Source organism: Elephantulus edwardii, unplaced genomic scaffold (genome assembly GCF_000299155.1).
Source record: "Elephantulus edwardii isolate Elephantulus edwardi_28Jun2011 unplaced genomic scaffold, EleEdw1.0 scaffold00069, whole genome shotgun sequence".
Lineage (NCBI taxonomy): Eukaryota > Metazoa > Chordata > Mammalia > Macroscelidea > Macroscelididae > Elephantulus > Elephantulus edwardii.
This window is the reverse complement of record NW_006399819.1, coordinates 9,249,700-9,272,808: the sequence shown is the minus strand read 5'-3', so window position 1 is coordinate 9,272,808 and position 23,109 is coordinate 9,249,700. Positions and strand designations below refer to the sequence as shown.

At 35.6% G+C, this 23,109-nt stretch overlaps 1 protein-coding gene across 1 annotated transcript in view; it reads right to left on the bottom strand.

The window, feature by feature from the left end:
- Positions 1–2,245: 2,245 nt before the first annotated feature.
- The window catches only part of ELTD1 (EGF, latrophilin and seven transmembrane domain containing 1), a 218,516-nt gene continuing 197,652 nt past the window's right edge, over positions 2,246–23,109 (bottom strand). Inside the window, exons 14-16 of the mRNA XM_006888583.1 lie at positions 6,515–6,606; positions 3,981–4,149; positions 2,246–2,308 (exon numbers count right to left, since the gene is read on the bottom strand). Of these exons, the coding sequence (XP_006888645.1) occupies positions 2,246–2,308; positions 3,981–4,149; positions 6,515–6,606 (324 nt within the window). The remainder of the gene's footprint in view (positions 2,309–3,980; positions 4,150–6,514; positions 6,607–23,109) is intronic.

Sequence of the window (23,109 nt, the reverse complement as noted above, 5' to 3'; positions counted from 1 at the left end):
CTATGGATCGGTTCCAACTCCATGGTACACAATAACAACAGCAACAAAAACAATTGTTCTAACATTCATTTCTTCTGATTGTTCTATCAAAATTAACGCATTTGATGCTTCAAACAACACAATTTTATTATTCTACAATTCTGGAGTCAAAAATACACAATATTACAGCAGAAGTACACAGTATCACAAATGTTGTCACAGTCCACAATGCCACAAAGTTACAGGTGTTGACCACGATATGTTCCTTCTAGGAGATTAAGAGAAAGATCTGTCTCATTTTCCAACTTTCAGAGATATTCCTTGTTTCATGATTTTCATTCATCCAGGGCAAAAATAGTTGATTTAGTCTATCTCACACTTCATTTCTCCGACACTCTTCAGCCTCTCTCTTTTATACAGGAAGACCTTTGCAATTACATTGGGCCCACATGGATAATCAAGGATAATTTCCCTATATCAAGGTCAGCTTATTAGCAACTTTAGCTCCTTTTAATTGTCTGCCACGTAACCCAACATATAGGTTCTGGGGCTAAGTATATAGGTTTTTTTTAAATCATTATTCTGCTTACTATATTGTTCCTAATCTACTGATTAAACAGATTCGTTTCTCAATATCACCTCTGTATAATATTGTGTTGTTGTTGTTATGTGCTGTCAAGTTGCCTGCGACTCAGCGAGACCCCTATGTGCAACAGCCCTAAATCCTGCTCTATCTCTTGCTTATCTTATTGCCGCTGACACGCCCATCTCCATTACCCCAGTCACCGAATCAATCCATCTCATCGAGGGTCTTCCTCTCCTGTGCTGTCCCTCCACCCTTTCAAGCATGAAATCCCTCTCAAAGGACTGATCCCACCTTGTAATTAAAATAAATGTTCTAAAAATGTATAAAACATGTTGGTCAGTAGCTCATCTTTCTCAAGACAAAAACTCTTCAAAGCAGGCACAGGCTAGCTCCATTTAAGTCTTCATTTAAACAACAGGAGAAACTAGCTTAAATTCACTACAATTAATGTACTGGCAAATTTACATAGGTAAGTGTGATGCACTTATATATTCTAGAAGAAAACCACTAATAACACACTTTTCAATGAGATTTTGGAATGGATAGGAGTTGCTTTAATAGCTAGTATAAAAAATGTCACAAAATAGATCCACTGTGAAAAATTCTACAGTTGTCAGTGATTTCTTTGTTATAAATAACATTTTTATAGTGTACTTTTCTGCACAGAAAAATAGTAATTCACTTTATGAATACTTTCATATTTACAGTGACCTTTTAAAAGCAGCAGTTGAAAGAGAATGTTGCAATATGAACTATAATATTTCTAAAATTAAAAATTCAAATATACTATCCTTATTGTGACAGAATAATTTTTACTACACTATAAAGTTGAAGAATAGACTATTTTAGATTTATTTACAGTATTTTTACAATGAGAACCTTGAATACTAGTATATCTTGATATATTTTTGTTTTACTGATTAAATATTAGATGTTATATTTTGTGACATAAGTATATAAACAAAATACACTTCTTTCTAATGTTCCCTTTAAATCAGAAATGTTCGGTTTTTCATTTGTGGAGGTTTCTTACTTTTGGAATATTATAAAAAACGAATTAGTAAATTAATATTCACTTTATTCTGAGTTGTTTTCGGTACAAACAGATCATGCTACAAAATGATACAATGTGTTTATTAAATTTTTTATTTTCCCTCCACAATTTCTCACCTAGTTTTTTTTAAAAAAACTGTATTTAAATTATGTCTCATTGTCATAAAAGCCATTCCCTTTTTACTGTTTTATATTCTACTCCTTCATTTGCTTATATTCTACATTCTATAATGGAGCTCATTACCCTTGTGGTAGGGGACTACTTTCAAAGGCAACACAAGTTACAAAACTATCAAACCAGTGGTTTCCTTCAGGACATTCATATATTTCTTGTGTTGGAAATAAACTCTTTCCTTGGGCGCAGTGATATCACTCCTGGGAAACCAATTACTTTCCAAATATCTACAATACTCTTCTGACATAACTAACCAAGCCATGTAGAAAATCATACTGTAGCTCTATGGTATATAATTTAAAGTTTCTATACCGTACACAGAAACACAGATTTAAAGTATTTTGCTTCTGGTAATTAAAAATGAGATGTTTTGATCAATTCATTATTATTAGTCATCCACAGCTAGAACCTTCCAGTTTTGTGTAGCTCTAACTACACGTAGTTCTTTATGTTTATCTTAAGCATCCAAAACAACAAGGAACGTTTTTGAACAATCTATAATATTCTTCTTGGATCTAAAAAGAATAAGAAAAAATATAATTACAGTCATTACAACGAATTATTTTCAAGTGAACATTGAGTTGCTCTTCTAAAACATTATTCTTATTTTTATTAAACTGTAGGAGCATGATCAAGAATAAATATCAATTATACTTACATTACCTGTGACAAGTTTTTAAAAGCACACCCTTTATGATCAGCTAGAAGTTCTGATCATTTTTACATTAAAATTCAGTTTAGTTAGGCACAATAAAGGCATAAGTCATAAACCTATATGAATTCTTTTATAAGCTTTGGTGATATAGTCCATAGCAAGATGCACTGATAAATCAAAGTCTCTGCTTTTTTTCAGTGCAACAGAAGCCCTAAGAGAGATAAAACGGGCAATCTACTCCTGTTGCAATTTACAGCTAGAGAATTTACAGACCTTGTGGTAAGCCTCTATGAGCCAGAATTAACCATATGGCAATGAGTGAGAGGGATTCCTATGAATATATTGCATGATACAGCTATGGAGTTGATTGTAACTCACAAGGACCCTCTATCAGATTTCCGAGGCTTTAAATTTTATACAAAAGGAGCTCCGGTGGCCTAGTGGTAAAAAACTGCACTGCAATCACAAAGGCATATGGTTTGAATCTACTGGCTGCTCCCCTGGAGAAGGATGGGCCTCTGAAAACCTGCCGGAGCTCAGCTATGGGTCGATTTTGACTCTTCTGTACAAAACAACAACAAATCTTTGTAAGAGATAACTGCCTATCTTTCTCTTCTATGGCAGCTATTGACTTTGAACTGCCATCTTCCAACAATTGTTGGCAGTGAAATTTGAACATTTTATACCAAACTCAAACCAAAACCACTGTCAATGACTCAATTCCAAGTAACAATGTCTCTCCACTGAGTTTCCGGGGCTGTAAATCTTTATGAAAGTAGACTGCTCATCTTTCTCCTATCGAGTGGTGGTGCCTTCTTTCCATTTAGTAGCCTTATGAATTACACAGTTCTGAACATATTGTTAAATAACAACAAATCCAAACTAAAACAACACAAAAATCATAAGGCCCTGTCATTGAGCTAATATTGATGCATATATTGGATTTCTGAGGATATAACCTTTATTGCATATGTTGCTGTTGTTGCTATTGTCCTGCCGAGTCACCTGTGATTCATAGCGACCCTGTGTACAACAGCCCTAAACTCCACTCTATCCTGTGCCAGCCTCACTGTGTCTGACACACCCACCCCAATTACCCCAGTCACTGAATCAATCCACCTCATAGAGGGCCTTCCTCTCCTGCACTGTCCTTCCACCCTCCCAAGCATGACATTCCTCTCCAAAGACTGGTCCCTCCTTGCAACATGTCCAAAGTATGTCAGACGAAGCTTCAGAATCCTTGCCTCCAGGAGCAGCCTATTATATGTGTTATTGTTATGTATCATCTACTCGGAATCAACTCACGTTATAACTAACCTTCCAGTAAATTTTCAAAGGCTGGAACTCACATGGGAGGAGACTGCCCATCTTTCTCTATTGAGTGACTGGTGTCTTCCAACCACTTGGCTTTTGGCTGGCAGCACAACTTCTTACCACTGGGCCACCAGAGCTCCCTTTGTATAGAATGTTGCTACTATCATTATGTACCTTTAAATCACATGCAGGTTGGGGGTAATATTAAAACTGTTTACCTTTCTGGATAGTACACACAGGAATAAGAAAATGAACATTCCTTGGAAGGCATTGCTGACCGTGAAGAGGTAGGCTGTCACCACGGATGCATGCACAACATGGAGAACCCCAAAGATCCAGGTGGTGCCAAGAAGGAAGAGGAGAGCCAAGGCTCCTCTTGCACAAGACCTATAAAGTATAGCATGATTCATGAACAAACACACCTATACTCAACACACCCCTCATAATACCTAAAAGTATGTGGAAAATGTATTTGGTGCAACCAATAACTCTTTTACAAAGACCAAAAATGATGTTAAATATAAACACAGTTCTGCCACAGTTATGTGGCTAAGCCTTGAGGGTGTGCTACTGCACTGTGGCAGATCCAAGATACTTATTAAAATGTGTTCTTTTTAAAGGAATATCCTTAATCTTGAAATATTGTTCTCTGGTTCACTGCAATGGGCATGCTTTGACTTCAAATCTAATGCTGCAGATATTCTCAAAGGTGAAACATTTATCTGTTAAGAAGTCTTTTCCCTAACCAGTCTTGAGCGGTGTATCATGTGAACCTGGGTTGGCTAATGTGAATGACATCCAAGAAGGCTTCTGCTTACTTATAGGGTTTAGTTCAGAAAAGGGGAAGCATAGGCGATAGATAGATAGACAGATAGATCGATCATATTAAAAAACACTCATTCCCATCAACTGAGAACCAACTTACAGCTGACACTCCAGTGAGTTTTCTGAAGCTGCAAGTAACATAGGAGTAGATTACCCATTTTTCTCCTTAAGAGCAGCTGGTATATTCACCAATACAATCCCCTACCCACTAGACCACCAGAGTTCCCTATAGATAGACATAGACATAAAGACAAAGACATAGACATAGATACATTTTATAATACATATCTTTTAATTGTGTTACGACATTGATTTCTTAAAATTAAAAAAAAGACACTAACTTCATCCCACATATTTCAACTGATTGTATGTGCCTTTTAGTGCAGTAACATTTAGTCCTGCTTGCTGAGGAAGCAATGAATGAATCTATTCTCACTCATTCTTATACCAATTAATCTTTATTGCTCAAGATAGTTAGCAGTGTGTCTCAAAAGTAAGTCATTTGCAACTTTATTAAAACCAGTAGATTACATAGTCATGAAATTATGACTGGTGAGGAGTGAAAGAAATCTGTCAAATGTTTGCTAAATAATAACTATAAATCTTACAGAAAGTATTGAAACTATGGAGTGTTCCCAAGTAACACAAATAATCAGTTGTTTCCACTTTCCCTATAGTACATGTTAGTCTTTCTGAACAAACCATTTCTAAGGTCTCAATAAATCAACTTTAAAGAGAGGAGGTTGAAGGGAAATTCCAGCAGCATGTAAATTAGGAATTGCAGTTACTAAGATATGAGGAAATCTTTTTGCGAAAGAAAATAATTAAGGCCTACTTTTGCCTTAAGAAATATCTTTTGTCTTTCAATTGAAAGTATACATGAAAATAATATATAAATTCTAATCTCATCATTGGTTATAATCCTACTCTAAATATTGATGGCTATCTAGTAATACATATTTATTACTTGGATGTTTTAAATTTAGGAGAAAATGTGAAACAAGAAATTAAAACATGATACTTCCAAAAATTATTTCCAGTTTAAGTTTGAGAAGGAACAAGCTGAAATTAATTTTCTGGAATATTTATTATAACTTCAAAATGGCTACCTTAGGATCTGAACTCAAATTCCAAATTAAAAAGCCTGTTCTTTTCTAAGATGTTAATATTTAAACAGACTGACTATAGTTTCTAAAGAAATATTTTCTTTTTTAACTAGACTATGCAGAACCTTCCAAGACCATGAAAAATGTATTAGGGAGCTCTGGTGGCCTGGTGGCAAGAAGATGTGCAACAATCCTGAAGGCATATGGTTCAAGGACACCAGCTGCTCTGTGGGAGATGGATCCACAGGCTCCTCCCATTCGATTAACTGCCTCTGAAAAACTACCAGGAGGATAGCTATGGGTCTGTTCTCACTTTCTGGTACACAACAACAACAACAACAACAACATACTTACTTTATACTTTGTGACAGCAATAGTAATTAATTGAAAAAGCCCACAGAATAGGAATAGATTGCCCATCTTTCTCCTAGGGAGCAACTAGTGGGTTTGAACTGTGTGTCTTTGAGATTGCAGCCTATCTTCTTAACCACTAGGCCATCAGAGCTCTCTTTATCATTAAGTAACACGTAATTAATTCAAGTTATTTCTATTAATTACAAATAACTTCCTACTTTCGGTTATCTGTCTTTGACCTCCACAAATTACCAGCAAGCTAGCAGAATATTGTATAGGTATTTCCTAGTTTAAATACATAAACATTGCTTAGAGGCCCATGATTTCTTGGAAAGCCAGAGTTCACTTGGTGGATTTTGCTTATCCTCAGCTTAATCTATGTTACTCTATCCTTAATCTTCAGCAGAGTAAGGAGTTTTAGTCTACAACACATTTTTAAAGAAAGTACTTTTAGAAAGTAAGTTTACCTTATGTTCTCATAGCAGCTAACATCTGGTTTCAACCCTGCAGTGTGACGAAAAACTTTGTATATGATAACTCCAAAAGCCAAAAGGTTAACCTGGGAAAATATTAATTTTAAAGAAGAGATAATCTTCATAAGAAATTAGACACATATGAAAGAAATAAGCAAGTGGTAGGGATTTCAAGTAAGCAAGGAAGCAGAAAAATCATGGCATTTTAATGTATATTACAGAGTACAAACCTTCTGGTAGGCTTAGGCAAGCAAATCTGCGAAATAGCACTGAAAATGATTGTTAGTACATTTTTCCTTATTATGTTAAACAACCTGTTCAAAGAACCTCTCCAGACATTACAATCACATATACAGATTGATGAGCATCATCTACTGCCAGTAACATAATCAATATGCACATTAAGATAAATTTTGGTTTGGAAAGCTTTAGAAACATTTGAGAAACAAAGTTTGTTTCATGGAATTTATAGTTTCCCGAAGAGAACTTATAATCTATTAACAACTTAAAAATTAAAACCATAAAACAAAACTTGAAAGAACCTAGAACACTTAACAATAAAATCCACATTTTATTTTGCTAGAGAATACTTACAGGTACTTTCTTTTGTATGTTCTTCTAAACATTTCTCACACTATTTATGTTGAGATCATCTTTACCTAAATTTGACCTTTGAAATTTTCTAAATATTAGTCACTGAAATAAACATCAGTAGAGGGAATATAAATGTCATCAATAAATACTTGTTACTATATTATTTATACTGTTTGTGGCTGTTGAGTCAGAGATGACTCAAGCTGATTCCCCAGTGAGTTTTCAAAGGCAATAATTTGCACAGAAACAAAAACCAATACTATTTATAAAACTTTACTCAAATTAAAAAAGAAAAGAAAAGAATAGAAAAAATGACTTGGAAAATAAACCAAACAAAAGTAAAAACTCACTAGCTTCAAGACTGGACAAACTCATAGTTGACCCTGTAAAGCGTTTCCAAGGTTGTAAATTACATGAGAGGTGATTGCTCTCAATATTCTCCCAAGCCCTCACTGTTGATTTTGAACCACAAGAAAACTATACTCTTTGGATTAACAGCATAAATCCCTATGGACTATAGCAATGTTGTTTTCAGGTGTCATTGAGTCAAGGATGACTCATAGAGAGAGACCCAATGAACAACAGACCTTTCTTTTTTTTTTCTTTTCTATAACAGGCAATTTTAAGCAGCTTTTATTATCCACTATAATTACTATATACATAATTAAATACATATATATTCCACTAAATATATCAACACATGAAATAGTAATTTATAAATATCAAGATAACTAAGCATAAACAAATGGTATTTTTTTTTCTTTTTTTTCACTATTTTAGAATTTAATCATTCAGGAAGATATAGTTACACAAATTATTCACAAAGCATAAAAATATTTAATCTCAACAAAGCACAAAAATTGATATGAAAAATGGCTATATTATTTTTAATGTACTATCCATTTTTTCTTGACAGACCTTTCTTATGCACCCTCATCATCTCTTACACTGTTAACCCTATTGTTACCATGACACTCCAGCTCACTGAGAGGGGCGGTCCTTCCTCTTTTTCATATACCCTCAACCTTTCCAAGCATTATATCTCCTCTTCACTATATAGCCTCTCCTAACAACACGTGCAAAGTATCAGAGCCAAATCTTCACCATCTTTGTCTCCAAGTAGTACTATGTTTGCACTCTCTCCAAGATATATCAGTTCGTTCATTTGGAAGTCCATAGGGTATACAGTACTTTTCACTGATACTCAAATACTTAAAATACATCTATTCTTGGGTCATGTTAATGTCTTTTCCAGTTCTCAGATTCATGGTAAGTAATTGAAAAGGTCATGGCCTGAATCAGTTTCATCTGTCTTCCAAGTGACATCAGTATTTTGGAGAGATCCCTGACAACTAACCTGCCCTATCAATTTGTCTTCTGATCTTCTGCGTGTTGGTCCCAATGGTGTTGATTGTTAATCCAAGTAAGATGAAATAATTGACAATTTCAATATTTTATTCATCTTTCATGATGTTCTTTTTTGATACAGTGGTAAGGACCTTTGTTTTCTTGATGTTGAGATGTAGACCATATTGAAGTCTGCAGTGTTTACTCTTCTGCAATGTTTCAAGTCCTTCTCACTTCCTGCAAGCCAGGTTGCACTATCAGCATAATGCAAGTTGTTAATGAGTCTTCCTCCAATCCTGTTGCCACATTCCTCTTCATACAGTCCAGACTTATGAATTATTTGCTCAGCATATAGGTGAACAGGTATGGAGAAAGGATACAACTCTGACACACAACCTTCCTGATTATAAACCATGCAGTGTTCACTTGTATCTGTTCAGATCAGTGGCCTAAGTGTATCTTTCATATCAGCACAATTTAGTATTCTAGGTTTCCAATTATTTTCAATATTAAACCATGTTGTTGTTGTTGTTGTTGTTTTCTGTTTAGTCAATTATGACTCATAGCAACTCCATGAACAAAAGACCCAATGCTTTTCTATAAATTTCTCCAAGTTCATAGAGTTTTCGTAGGCATGTAGTTTAGGAAGTAGATGCCACTCCTGCTTCCAAATCTGTCTTCCAACTGGGAGTGCCACCAAATACTGTCCACTTTGGTCAAACATTATGGTATTTAATACTCCAATGGCACAGGTTCAGCATCACAGCAAACCCAGATTCTCCCAGTACAGAAAATTGATGAGGAGTAATGTACAAAGTAGAAGAATGTTCCTCCAAAATAAAGCAACACTAGTCTCACTTAGCATTGGTTAAGTGTCATCAGGTTGATTACCTAGCAACCCTATGAACAAAAGACATGAACTATAATTTATGTAATTTATTAATGTTTATGGAGTTTATAGTTTGCTATAATCCAAGCATTCTAAAAGCTAATAGTTATAGAAAGTATTTTTTTCTTCCAGATGCAAAGGGGTTTCATATAGCTTATTAAAATTTATTATTATTGTAGAAATTAAATGACAGGTTATTTAACTTCACATTGTTTTTTTTCCATGGGAAGGTCTTAAGCTCTTTGAAGAATAAGGTGTCTCATCTATTCTTCCTGCATTTAAATAGCCATTATATCTAATTTTATGATTCACTAATTATGATAATCATTTGATGGGAAGTAAAACTAACAATTACAAGACAGAGATAAAGTATATTTCAGTTGATTGAGCTGACAATTTTATTCTGTATGCTTAACTCACTGAAATCAAATGATAATTTAATAATACTTAATTTTATAGTGTTTGTTACTTAAGAGTCATACTGATTTCCTAGCTCTTAATATCTCAAGGTACTGTTTATAAATTTTGAAAGTGACACTAAATTTTATAAATAATGCATATACTTCACTAATAAAAAATATTTGGTTATAAAAATCACAGAACAAGAAACCTGCTACTATGAAGTCAATTCCAACTCATAGTGATCTTTCATTGGTTCCTGAGAGTTTAAATCTTTACATGACATGGCTCTTTATTTCATGGAGCCTGTGGTTGATTCAAACTGCTGACCTTTTGGTTAGCAGCCTGACATTCTAAACAAAATATTAGGACTCCATACATGTACATACACAATGTAAGTAATATATGCAAAGCTTTCACAACTTGAAAGATATTTCAAGAATTTGTATGAAAATATTAAAGCAATATTTCAATAATAAAGGATTTTTCATAAATGAGTGACCAATAATAACATCAGAGTAAAGATCTCGAGTTTCTGTTTTCAATAAATCTGAAATCAGAAACGAGCATGAGCATGCACATGTTGGACATACCATATTCTATTTTATTTATTCCCATTCCAAAAAAAGGATCATCTACAATGTATGGAAATGATTGAACAATAGCACTAATACCACATGCAAGCAAAACTCTGCTGAAGATCTTCCAAAAACAATTGGAAGTGTACATTGACAGAGAACTACGAGAAACACAAGCTGAGTTTAGAGGATGGCATGGCACTGGAGACATCATAGCCAATGTCAAATAGATCATGGCTGAAAGCAGAGAGTATCAGAGGAATGTCTATCTGTGTTTCATTGACTTTTCACAAGTATTTGATTGTGTGGATCACAACAAATAATGGCTACCTTTGAAAAGAATGGGAATCCCAGAACATTTGATTATGCTTATGTGAAATCTATTCTAAAACCAGGAAAGAGTCATCAGAACAGCAAGGAAAAACTGCATTGTTCAAAATCAGGAAAGAAGTATGTCAGTGATGTCCCCTCTCTCCACCCCTTTTCAATGTATATGTGGAATAGATAATTCGCGAGGCTGAACTTTATGAGGAATATGACATCTGGATTGAAAAAGGTGGTGCATTTATAAAATGCAGGTTGAAGACTCATCAACACCTGCATTTTATAGATGACACCACTTTATTTGTTGAAGTTGAAGCATTTGCTGTAGAAGGTCAAAGACTGCAGTTTTCAATATGGATTCAAGCTCAGTATCAGGAAAACAAAGATTCTCACCACTGGGCCAATTGGCAGAACCATGATAGATGAAGAGATTGAGATTGTTAACAATTTTAGCTTTCTCTGTTGGTTCCACAATCAACACTGTTGGCACCAGCAGTCAGGAAATAAAAACAAAAAACAAAACAACCAATCAACCAAACCCAAAAGATCTTAATTATATTTGGAAAATCTACTTTTAGGCGTTTCTCCAGGATGCTGAAAAGTGACAATGTCAGTCTCGAGTCTAAGGTGCACCTAATTCAAGCCATGGTCTTTGCAATTTTTTTTTTTTGCTATACATCAGAGAGTTGGACAATGAATAAAGATGATAGAAGACTTGATGCCTTTCTGTTGTTGGGCTGGAGAAAGGTATTGGACATACTATAGACTGCCAAAAGAACAACAGATCTGTCCTGGAAAGGGTAAAACTAAGTTTCTTCTTGGAGACAAGGATTTTGAGGCTCAATCTTACGTACTTTGGGCATATGGCCAAAGAGGGATGAGTCCTTGGAAAAGGACATCATGCTTGGAAGGGTGCAGGACAGTGCAGGAGAGGAAGAACCGGGATGAGATAGACTGATACAGTAACTTAGGTAATGGTGGTAGGTGTGTCAGGGACAGAGAGATTGGCTCATGATAGGCCAGGGTTCAGAGCTCTTGTGTACAGGGCCACTATGAGTTGTATTCGACTTGACAGCACATAACAACAACATCACATGTAAAAATAGCAAAGAGGAAAAATGGATCATTCCCTTGAGGTGATCCAGATCTGGAAGCTACATATTATTTATCTATTTTGTACAGAAGAGAAAATGTTTATGTCTAAAAACCAAGTCTTGCTGAATATGTGGAAGTCGAATTCTTATTTTTTAAACTCCTATTTCTCCAAATATCATGGTTAGCAGATAAAATATTTTTTAACAAAACATTCTATAGTTTTATGTAATCAAACATCACAGATACATGGATTATATTTTCTATAGTCAATGATCTTAATGCATATACATGGAGCTTTTTGTTGTCATTTAGTCTAAACATTTTATAAAATAGAATTGGTGTCTGCTAATGGTGAGGGTTGGGTATTTACCAGTGATCAAAACTGACACTGTCCTTGGTTTCATAGACTATTAAGGAAATATATTCTGAGAAAATATTAATATGGCCCTGAAATATTTTTATGCAGGTCAAGAAAGCTCTGGTGACATAGTATTTAGGAAGTTGTGCTTCTAAGAATTCTGAATCTACCTGTTGTCCAAAGGAAAAAAGATGGGAAATCTCCTCTGTAATTCACAGTCTCTCAATGTCTGCTGAAAGGTCAGCTATGAATTGGTTTCAAGTTGATATGAATGAATTAATTTGAGTTAGGAGATTTTATGAAAGAAAACATAATATAGTGTAGTCATTGTTGATGTTGATTAATGTTGAGTTGAGCACAACTCATAGTGACCCTAAGGATAAACGGCCTAAAGCTTTTCTATAAGTATCATTGTTTCTCGAAGTTCATTGAGTTTCCAGAGTCATGGTGTTTAGAAAGTGGATGCCACTCCTGAATGAAGAATAGAAGGAAGGGTGGGGGGGGGGACCACACCAAAAAACCAACCCAGCAAACCACACACCAAAACCCAAAAGCCGAAGGGTGTTTACTCCTGAAGGACCAGAAAACATTGCATGTATTTAAGGAATTGATAAAAGATGGTCAGAACATAGTGAAAAAAGGGATTATTATTACATTGTTTTGCAAAAGTAAACAACAGCAAATTACTACTTAGAATTTTACCAATAATTTATGTGTGTAGGTATGTGTGTATGAAAGTTTTAAAAAATCATTTAGGCACTATAGACTAAGTCTTTAAGGGTATACAGCACAAAAGAGATTACCTGTCAACAAGTAACAGAGTATAATTCACTAAGTGTCATGGTTTGTATAGTGGAGTAAAAGTACACAGATTATATCATACCTTAAAACACAAAGTGAAGGCAATCTCATAGGATCAGTGCAAGGAGAATGACAGTACAGAGAAAATAAATGATTATCATGAATCTCAGGCCTAGGTCTTAGCCATGAACACTAAAATTTCTAGGTGATCAGTCCCTATGGCTCAAAATACTAGCTTTAAGCCTTATCTGATGTTTGAATTTGCAAGTATTATTTGCACTTTGAGTTAAAAATGTCAAGTTCTAAGATATTATTCTTCCAATAAATTAAGGAGTTCTGGTGGCCTAGTGCTAAGAAGCCATGATGCAATTCCAAAGGCACATGGTTCAAATTCACCAGTTGTTCCTCCTTTGCTATATATTGCTTCTGAAAACCCACTGGAGAGTCAGTGTTGTGCAGGTTCAGACACAATGGCAATATAACAACAACTAAATTTCATAATTTTTTTGCAACCTTTCCTATTTCAAAAAAGATAGAGGTGTATATAGATATATCCCCTCTACCTAATCAAGCTTACTCACTAGCAAATCTTTTAACATTTACCTTTATTTAAAATATACCTAGAAGCTGACTACAACGTACAAGCTTTACAGTTACTGTGTTGGAATGGGCCACCATTGTGTCTCCTCTGAATTACTGCAGCGGCCTTCTAAAAGGCCGCCTTGTTTTTATCCTTACCCTCTCAATACCCCTTCTCCAAGATTGTTTTAAATTGTTATTAGACCATTTCTCTATTAAGAATTTGTCACTGGTTTCCCATTAGTGATGATGATCTTATGCTGCGTTTTAGGTAGGCCCTATTGCCCAGTTGTTTGAGCAAATATCTAGACAGACTTGGCTAGATGTTATTATCAGAGAATCTCAAATTCTTTGCTATCAAGTTGAAACTGACTCATTCACAACCCTCCACTGAGTTTCTGGGCTTATAAATTAGACAGGAGGAGAATGCCCATCTTTCTCCTATGAACCCACTTTTGGATTCAAACTACCAGAGAGTCACAATGTTTGGTTAATAGCTGAAGCCCTGAACACAAAACTGGTTTTCCTAAGATGTTACCAGCCTCCAGACTATAAATAGGCATTTTCCAAGAACTCTTGTACTCTTCACTCTTCAAATCATCTGACTTATAGGAATCTCCAATGTGTTGCCTGGCCTATGGAGTCGTAATCTACCCCCTCACTATGTTGTGAACCAATCCCTTAAACCAAGATTCTTCATATACAAATATACAAACAAACAAATTTGCTGCCACTGTGTTAATCATGGCTCATGGATACACTTCATGTTCCATAGAAGAATTGATCCTCATGACTGTGATCTTTCAAAAGCAAGTTGTCAAATCTTTCTTCTGAGTCTCTTTTGGGCAGTGTTATAAATTACTAACCTTTCAGTAAGTAACCAAGTATTTAAACATTGTGCTTCTGGGGTGATCCATACCTATGTATTCATATATTTATCTAAGTACAGAGGATTGAAATCTTCAATATGTATTGAAGCTCAACATAAAGAAAATAAAGATTCTCGCTGATTGACAACATCATGATAGATGGTGAAAAGATAAAGAACAGTTTCAGCTTGCTTGGCTCCACAACCAACATTCTTGATACTAGCAGTCAGGATATCAAAATATAAATTTCATTGGGAAAATTTCCTGTCAAGGACCACTCCAGAATACTGAAGAGCAACGATGTCAGTCTATAGATTAAGGTGGCCTGATCCAGGATATGGTCTTGGCAATTACATGCTATGTATCAGAAAGCTGGACAACTGCTAAGGATGATAATAGAGGAGTCGATGCATTTGAGTTGTGGCACTGAAGAAGAGTATTGAATATACCATGGACTGCAATGAGAACAAACAGGTGCATCCTGGAGAGGGTAAAACCAGGCTACTCTTTGGAGGCAAGGATTGTGAAACTCTGTCTGATATACTCTAGACATGTTGCCAGGAGGGTCAAGTCCTTGGAGAGGAACATCATCTTGGAGGGTTGGGAGAGAAATACCATGAGTGAGATTGACTGGGGTAAGGAGTAGGTGTTTCAGAGACAATGAGGTGAGTTCAAGATAGAGCAGAGTTCAGAGCTGTTATATATTGGTTCGCTATGAGTGGCAGATGACTTGATTCCACATAACAACAACAAAATAATGCTATGCACGCACACACGTGGTCATGCACACACACACACATAACACAACTCTGTGAACTCTATTCTGAGAATGGCTGCCTTCCATAAAGTTTCCAAGGCTGTCAATATTTAGCAGAGGAGGTTGCTTTTTTTTTCTGGAATTGCTGTTGGATTCACACTGCTCAACTTTCTGGTTAGAAGTCCAACATGCAACATACTAAGCCACCAGGCTCACTATACACAGGCACACATGTACATATATACATTTATATTAAGAGTTTGTAGATGGTACAAATGGCAAAGATTAATATACTTGGTTGCTAACTCAAAGGTTGGAGTTATAAAAGCTCTCAGAGACATCACAAAGGAAAATTCTGGTATGTACTTCCAAAAAAAATATAAGCCATCCTGGTGAAGATCTGAAAAGACTGGCTAGGAAGATGAGTGGAAGGGCTAAATTCTGCTAAGGTGTGTTTTCTGGTTTGGGGTTGAGACTAGGGTGTGGCTGCTGCTCACAACAGGGTATGAGCTGATTGGACTTGACCTCTTATTTAAAAAGCCTTTTGGGCCCTGGGTCTGTGGCCCTCAGGCCTGATGTCTGTGTTCTCCCAAATAAAACAGGCTTAGAAGCAGGAGTGGCATCCACTTTCAAAAAAGCTTGCCTCCAGAAATCTATGAACTTGGAGAAAGATGAAAGTTTTGTACTCAAGATTTTCATTCATAGTGTCTATTACTCTACGGCACTTAACAACAACAAAAACAATGGCAGGCATAGTCCAATGGTGATTAATTTTGCAAAAGACAATGCATGGGAGTGATTGTATCAAACATAATCTCAATGAAGGAAGAATTCTTTTAAAAAAATGGAAAACAAAAGCCATTGAAAACCTGACAAAACACAGTTTCATTCTCTTACACACACATCTAGGACTGCTATGAGTCAGAGTAGATTTGATTGCAATGAACACATAGATAAAGAGAGATATTTTACTGGTTCCATTTCTTTGGAGAAACTTGACATCATCTCATTCAGAGTTAAAGTCAAAACTCTCGCAATGCCCTCTATGACCAGCAGTGATTATGAGATTATGATCCTCTCGGTACACCTGCGTGTCCTACTTGTCTATCCTCTGCCTAAGTCATTTCGCTAACGTTGGATGGTGGTGGTTCCTTAGCACACCAACCTTGCCCAGAGTGATGGTACTTACTGTTCTCGTTCTTATTCCCCTGGCTCATTTCCTCATCACCTCTGCTTAACTATCACTTTACGTACATATTGTCTCCCAGTATACTCTTAAAAAAACCTTGAAGATCAAAGGATAAGATCAGAATTGAGTTCAATTCTTTCAGTGGAAAATGTACAGAACAACGGATATTTTTTACTTTTGGGACAAGGTAAACTCTGCTTGCTGGCATGTTATTCCTTCACCTTCGTCACTGAAAAGTGCAGAGCTAAATCCAATGTCATATTATAATATTCAGCAAATGTGGAATAACTATCAAAACTTATATTTGCTCTTTTGCCTGCAATCCCCCTTTTTCCATAAATGTATAAGCTACATTAAATCATTTTTCTAACAAGCAGATAAAAAAGCTATAAAGAAAGAATCAGTATCACCTAAAGGCATCTGAAGGCATATACCTTTATGTACTTAGAGGTGGAAATTAGGTTGAAATTATGCATTTTACATGGTCTGGAAAACTATCTTTTGAGAGGTAATGTTTTATGAAATAAGTATGATGGGTCTGAGATTACATAAAAACAAATGCTCAAACAAGATAGCATAGAATTTGAAAGTATGTCTGATAATAAGAAATATTTTGCAATCAATCCAGAGCAAATGGCTTTGAGGACAAAGATGTTCTCAGCATTTTGGTTCGAACAGTCGCAATGTTTTATTAGCACCGTGTTTACATAGCAATAGCTACATTAAGATAACTGATTGAGTGGTACTTTAAACTAGAAGAAATATCATTAATATTAAATTTCATTAACAAAGTGGTGATTTAAAAATGATACACTTTTGCTTGTCAGTGTTGACCGAACATGTGTTTGTTTTATCAGCTGCAGTTGCCTTATTGACTTCTGAATATAAATGTCACCAAATTCTCAAGAGCTAATTAATGACTTGCCAACCAACAAAGTCATTCACTATCATTTTGTCTCACTACTGTTAAGAGTTTTAGGTTGTCAATCAGGGGAATTAATTTTGCTTTCCTACAAACACGGAAGACAAAGACATTAACTGGCAAGCATAACTCTGAAATTCAGTGTTATATTAAAGAATACAGAAAAGAACAAAAATAGCTTGGGAGAAAATCATTCAAAGACATGAAAACTTAACTATTGACAGAAAAGCAGCATTTTGCTTTTTCTAATATTTTTCTTGGCTTTATCTTAGAGATATTTATGAATATGAAGAGCTGTTTTCTACAGTTAATTGTTACAAGCAGCCACATCAGAGTTTAAAAGGCACATTCTACTGTTTGACACAATACACTGAAACTTTTAAAGTTCTTTACTATTTTATTACTGTTTTAACAAGAATAATTAAAGGGATGATTTGTGAGAGAACACGATAGCTCTGAAAGATTTACACTAATGGATTTACACATTTCAAGAGCTTCAAATTTGGACTTCAAAAATGAAGCATCCAAATCTATCATTTTTCCTTTCTTAGCCTTTTTCTCAATAATTGATGAGGCCATCTATATGCGGATGTCAGATTTTACCAAAAAGAATTAGAGATTTTCTCTAACCACATTTTTCCCCAAAAGGCTCTAATTTTAAATCTCTATCAAACAGAATCTGGTTCATTTAGGAATGTGCCATGACCACAATTTTGTGTGTCTCCAAAGGAGGCACACTTTTGGATTAACTAGTGAAGGGCAGATTTGTTTCAGTCCTGGACAAATGAAGAGTTCCTTCTGGCCTATTGAGTGACCACATAAAATCAGTTCCTTTGTAATCCTTAGATTACCGCAGAAATGGCTAACTAAGCATCGAAGCAAACTTCAAAATAAAAATGAATTCTCTTCTAATTGCACATAATTGTCCATGAGCTAGTCAGACACCAAGTATTGAGTGTGTCATTGTTCTGAGTTTCTCTTTTAATTTTCTGATTGGCATTACCATTTTCATTGTCATTCTAATCACACATAGTATTAGAAACATTGAAATGTGTAGTAAGCAGACTTCTGTAAGAGTCAATTCTGACACCTTCCTGGGGTTTCTGGATCTCCACCTCCTGAGGAATAGCTGATGGATTTCAACTACTAATCTTTCAAATAGAATTACTAAGAGTAAAGTGTGTCCTTCTCAACTCAGGTCGCTGCATTGGGAAATTTCTCAGCAACAGAGAAGATAAGACATATGGCGATCTCAAAGAAATAATCCTCCTGGAAATATTAAAGGAAACCAAGACATGCTTCCAACAACAACAGAGAGATAGATAGCGCCTTCCCATATATTTGACACTTAGAATTTGAACTTCTAGCCTAATAAATTGTGAGAGAATAAATTTCTGTTTGTTAAAGCTATCCACTTTTTTGGGGCAGCATTACATAACTAAGTTTCTAAAGCTGAATAGAATCGAGAAAAACAAGCCAAAAGTCTGTAAATATGAAGGATGTGGCCTCTTTGTGTAACTAAGTTCATGGGTTCATTTTGAAACTTATTTTAACAGTAGATGGCTCCAGTTATATAAATATAGCAAAAGGAACACAGGCGAAGGAATAAAAAACAATCCTTAGGAAGACTATACACAATTGTTAGGTTTGATGTAAAATAAAAAGTGACGAATTCACTTTTGTTAAGCTATCAGCAATGAGAAATTATCTTTGTATATACTTGCAAAACATCATAAACATGAGTTGTTAAAAATTGGAAAATTTAAAAAATTTGAAATTGCTGAGAACTTAAGATGGAGTTTGCTAAATATCTATAGTATATCTAAGTGATCATTTTATTTTCAATCACAAACGTGAAAATAAAAGGAGAAGATTCTTCCCCCAAATTTTAAACATTTCCTTACTTAATTGTTTAAAGGCAGCTTTAGAAGTAGACGTGGCATCCACTTCCTAAACAATATGCCTCTGGAAACTCTACGAACTTTGATAAATATTGATAGTTATAGAAAGGCTTCAGGCCTTTTGTTGAGTTATGCTCAACTTGACTGCAATCAACAACAACAATTGGTTATCAAAAACAAACCAAAACCAAAAAATAAACTCACATTTCCCTTTATATAGTTAGTACCGTTGTTCATTTCTAAGTATTAAAAATTCAGAAATCAAAAAAGGATCCACAGTGTGTGATCTTTACCAATCATAATGTTTTTGAAAACTTAGGACATTGTTTGACTAATTCAAGCTAAAATATCAACTTTTAATATTCTTTCTGAAAGAATGTGATAGATATACAGACAGTTTTGTAGGTTAAAAGAAACGAAACTCATTGCAGTTGAGAAGAAAAAATCAACTTTTCATTGACCCCTCAATGATGTTTCAGATACTATAAATCACAGAGAGGAAACAGTCTATCTTTCTCCTGAAGAGTTGTTGGTGGAGTTAAACCACCAGAACAGTATCACCTTTGGGTTAGCAGGGCAACTCCCTGTAGACTACACCACTGGATTTTCCTTAGTGTACTTAGATAGGTAATAGCTATCATTTCCTAAGAAAACCAAAGCAAAACCCAAAATCCCTCTTCATTTCCATCATGTCAGAACTGATTCATAGCTGGTCCTGCAGCAGGTTTGCAAAGGCTATAAATCATACAAAAGGGTATGATTCTAACATTAGAGCAGTTGGTGGATTCAAACTCACCATGTTTGGGTTGGGAGCATAACTCCCTACCTGTTGGGCCACCAGAGCTTCCTATTTCATAAGAAAAAAATAGATTACATAAAAGCAGTTACCAAAACCCCAAAATAAACAAACTCTTAAATTCACGGTAGTAGAGTCAGTTCCAACTCACTGGGCCTATGAAACAAAGCAGAACTGGTTTACAGGCTTTCCACATTCTAAGTCTTCATGGAAGCAGACTGCTATATCTTTCTACATTGACTTTCAGTTAGCAGTCTGTTGCACACTATAGTATTAAAAGGAAATAAGATAATAAATAGTGTGAAAAGTAATAAATAGTGTAACATGCAAAAAAAAAAAAACTGTGTAAGAAAGGAAAACTATCTGAGAGAAAATAAGTACTACATTTTAGATAACTCGTAAGTCAAAACTTCATCAATTATGAAAATATCCAATTAAAAGAAAGATCACAATTGTCTCTGAATAGTTTACTATGATTAGAAGTATGTAGCTGTTCAGAGGATTCAAATAAAGGAGAGATTGCTCTCAAGAAAATGACCATTATTCCTTCACTATCCCAAAAGAGAGTGTCTGTGAAAATTTTCATGAGATGAAAAGGCATAAATCAAAAAAGCAATTACCAACACATGTCAAAATTTCTGCCTGCCTCAAGAACTCAAAAATACTCTACAAAACTGTATACTAACAAAGATATGATTTGAATCTATGAATTCAAATCTGTGATGGCTAAATGTTGAGATGCTGAGTATAGCTCTCCAGAGAGAGCGTGGCAATGCCACTTTCTGTGCTCAGGATGCATGTCCTTGAAGCCTTAGAGCAAAACAAATGCTAAATCTTAACTTAGCTTCAAATCTCTTTCCCTCCTTCCATAAACACAAGTATCTATTCAAATTTTTTTTGTTTAATAAAAGCCGGGACTAATGCATTTTGACAAAACAAAGCAAGATAAAGCAGATTTTCAATATACAGGGATACAGAGACACCTGTATATACAAGCAATTCTAAAGCAATACATCATGAGTCTGAGGCAATATTTTGCCAAGATAATCCAATCATATCCTTATCCCTATGCCTTCTTTATGCAGTTCTTGATTTTACCTTGTGCTTTAGATCAAACCTAAACCTAATGTAGTCTTTATTATAAGCTTAAAATAGAAATTATCTATATATGCAAGCATAATGAAAATAACAAAACTGCAGTAAAAATTGTCACCAATAGCTTACATAAATTGCTAAAGTCAAAGTCATTGTTATCCAGTTGGAAAAAGTCATAGCTGACTTTCCACTGGAGTTTCTGGATGGAAGGAGACTGCCCATCTTTCTCCCAAAGAGTAGTTTGTGGATTAGTCCTGCCAGAGAAGCATGACATTTCTTCAGCTTGTAGTACAGCTCTCTATGAACTATGCCACAATTAGCTGTGTGAACTTTAAGTTAAAGCACATTTGTTTTAAAATCTATTTTCGAAAGTATTGTTTCCTAAAAATAAAACTTATTTTGGATAGTAAACGAAGTTGCAGACACTGGCGACCACTTTGCATCCTTCTTCTGCTTTTTGTGGTACCTGAAGGAAATAGCTGTCCCCGATGTCCATTTGAGGATGAAGGGGAACCTGATTCAGGCTGTGATCTTTCATGCATCAGAGAGATGGACAAATAATACAGATGGCAGAAGAAAAACCAATACCTTTCAGTTGTAGTTTTGGAGAAGTATATTGACTACCCTCTGGACTGCCAAAAGAACAAACAGATATGTCTTCGAGAAGGTGCAGCCAGAGTGCTTCTTGGAAGAAAAGATAATAAAGCTTCATCATACAGTCTTTGGACATATTACTAGGAGATGGAGGGACAGTAAAACAGAGGACTGTCAATCAGATGGTTTGAGACAGTGACTGTAGCAATGGGTTCAAACATGCCAACAGTTGTGAGGATGGCAAAGAATAGGATAGTTTTCAGATCTGCTACACAGTTGTACTGGACTTGAAGACAACAAGAACAACAAACACTCAAAATAAGCACATGTCAGTGGGAGGTAATGTCTACACTGTATCCAGGAAAGAGAAAGAGATTATTGCTGATTATACTTAACCACCACTCTTTAATTTGCTTGACTCCACAGTCAACACTCTTGGCACCAGTAGCCAAGAAATTAAAAGGCGCATTGCCATGGGAAAGTCTGCTGTTAGGGACCTCTCCAAAGTACTGAAGAACAATGGTGTCTCTCTGGAGACTAAGGTGCGTCTGATACAGGCTATGGTCTTCACAATCACTTGTTATGCATCAGAGAGTTGGACAATGACCAAGGAAGATAGGAGGAGAATTGATGCCTTTGAGCTGTGGTGCTGGAGAAGAGTATTGAGAATACCATGGACTGCTAGGAAATCAAACAGATTTGTCCTGGAAAGGGTTAAACTGGGTGGCTCCTTGGAGGCAAGGATTATGAGGCTCGGTCTAACATACTTTGGACATGTTGTGAGGAGAGACCGGTCCTTGGAGAAGGACATCATGCTTGGGAGGGTGGAGGGACGGCGCAGGAGGGGAAGGCCCTCTGTGAGGTGGATTGATTCAGTGACTGGGATAATTGGGATGGGAGTGTCAGAGACAGTGAGATTGGCACAGGACAGAGCGGAGTTTAGAGCTCTTGTACATAGGGTCGCTATGAGTCGCAAGCGACTCGATGCCACATAGCAACAACAACAACAACAACATACTTAACCACAGTGAAATATTCACTGTACCATTGATTTCATCTCATTGTTCCAAAGTGATAAAAGTGGAGATTACCCATACTTCCAACATTATTTTTATTTGTGAACAAGTGAAAAATCCAGACAAATGTTCAACTGAATAGAACAGTCACTATTATGGAACTGGAATTGACACATAGCTGAACCTCCAGCAGGTTTCAGAGGTTGTAAATCACAGGAGATTGTCCATCTTTCTTTCAAGGAGTCAAAGAGGTGTGGTCTCTTGGTCAGTATCGAAAATCCTTAAGCACTATGTCCCTAAAGCCTCCTGAACAAACACTGAGACAATAAAATTCAGTAAAATAAAACACTAGCCACAAAAACCAACCCAAACCTACTGGTTCAGGCAAAGTGGTGCCTTTTGCTAGAGGGTGCTGTATATTTGGTCTCATCTCAGCCTCATCTATAAGATCCTTCCTCTGACTCTGTTGTTGTTTTTTTTTTTTTA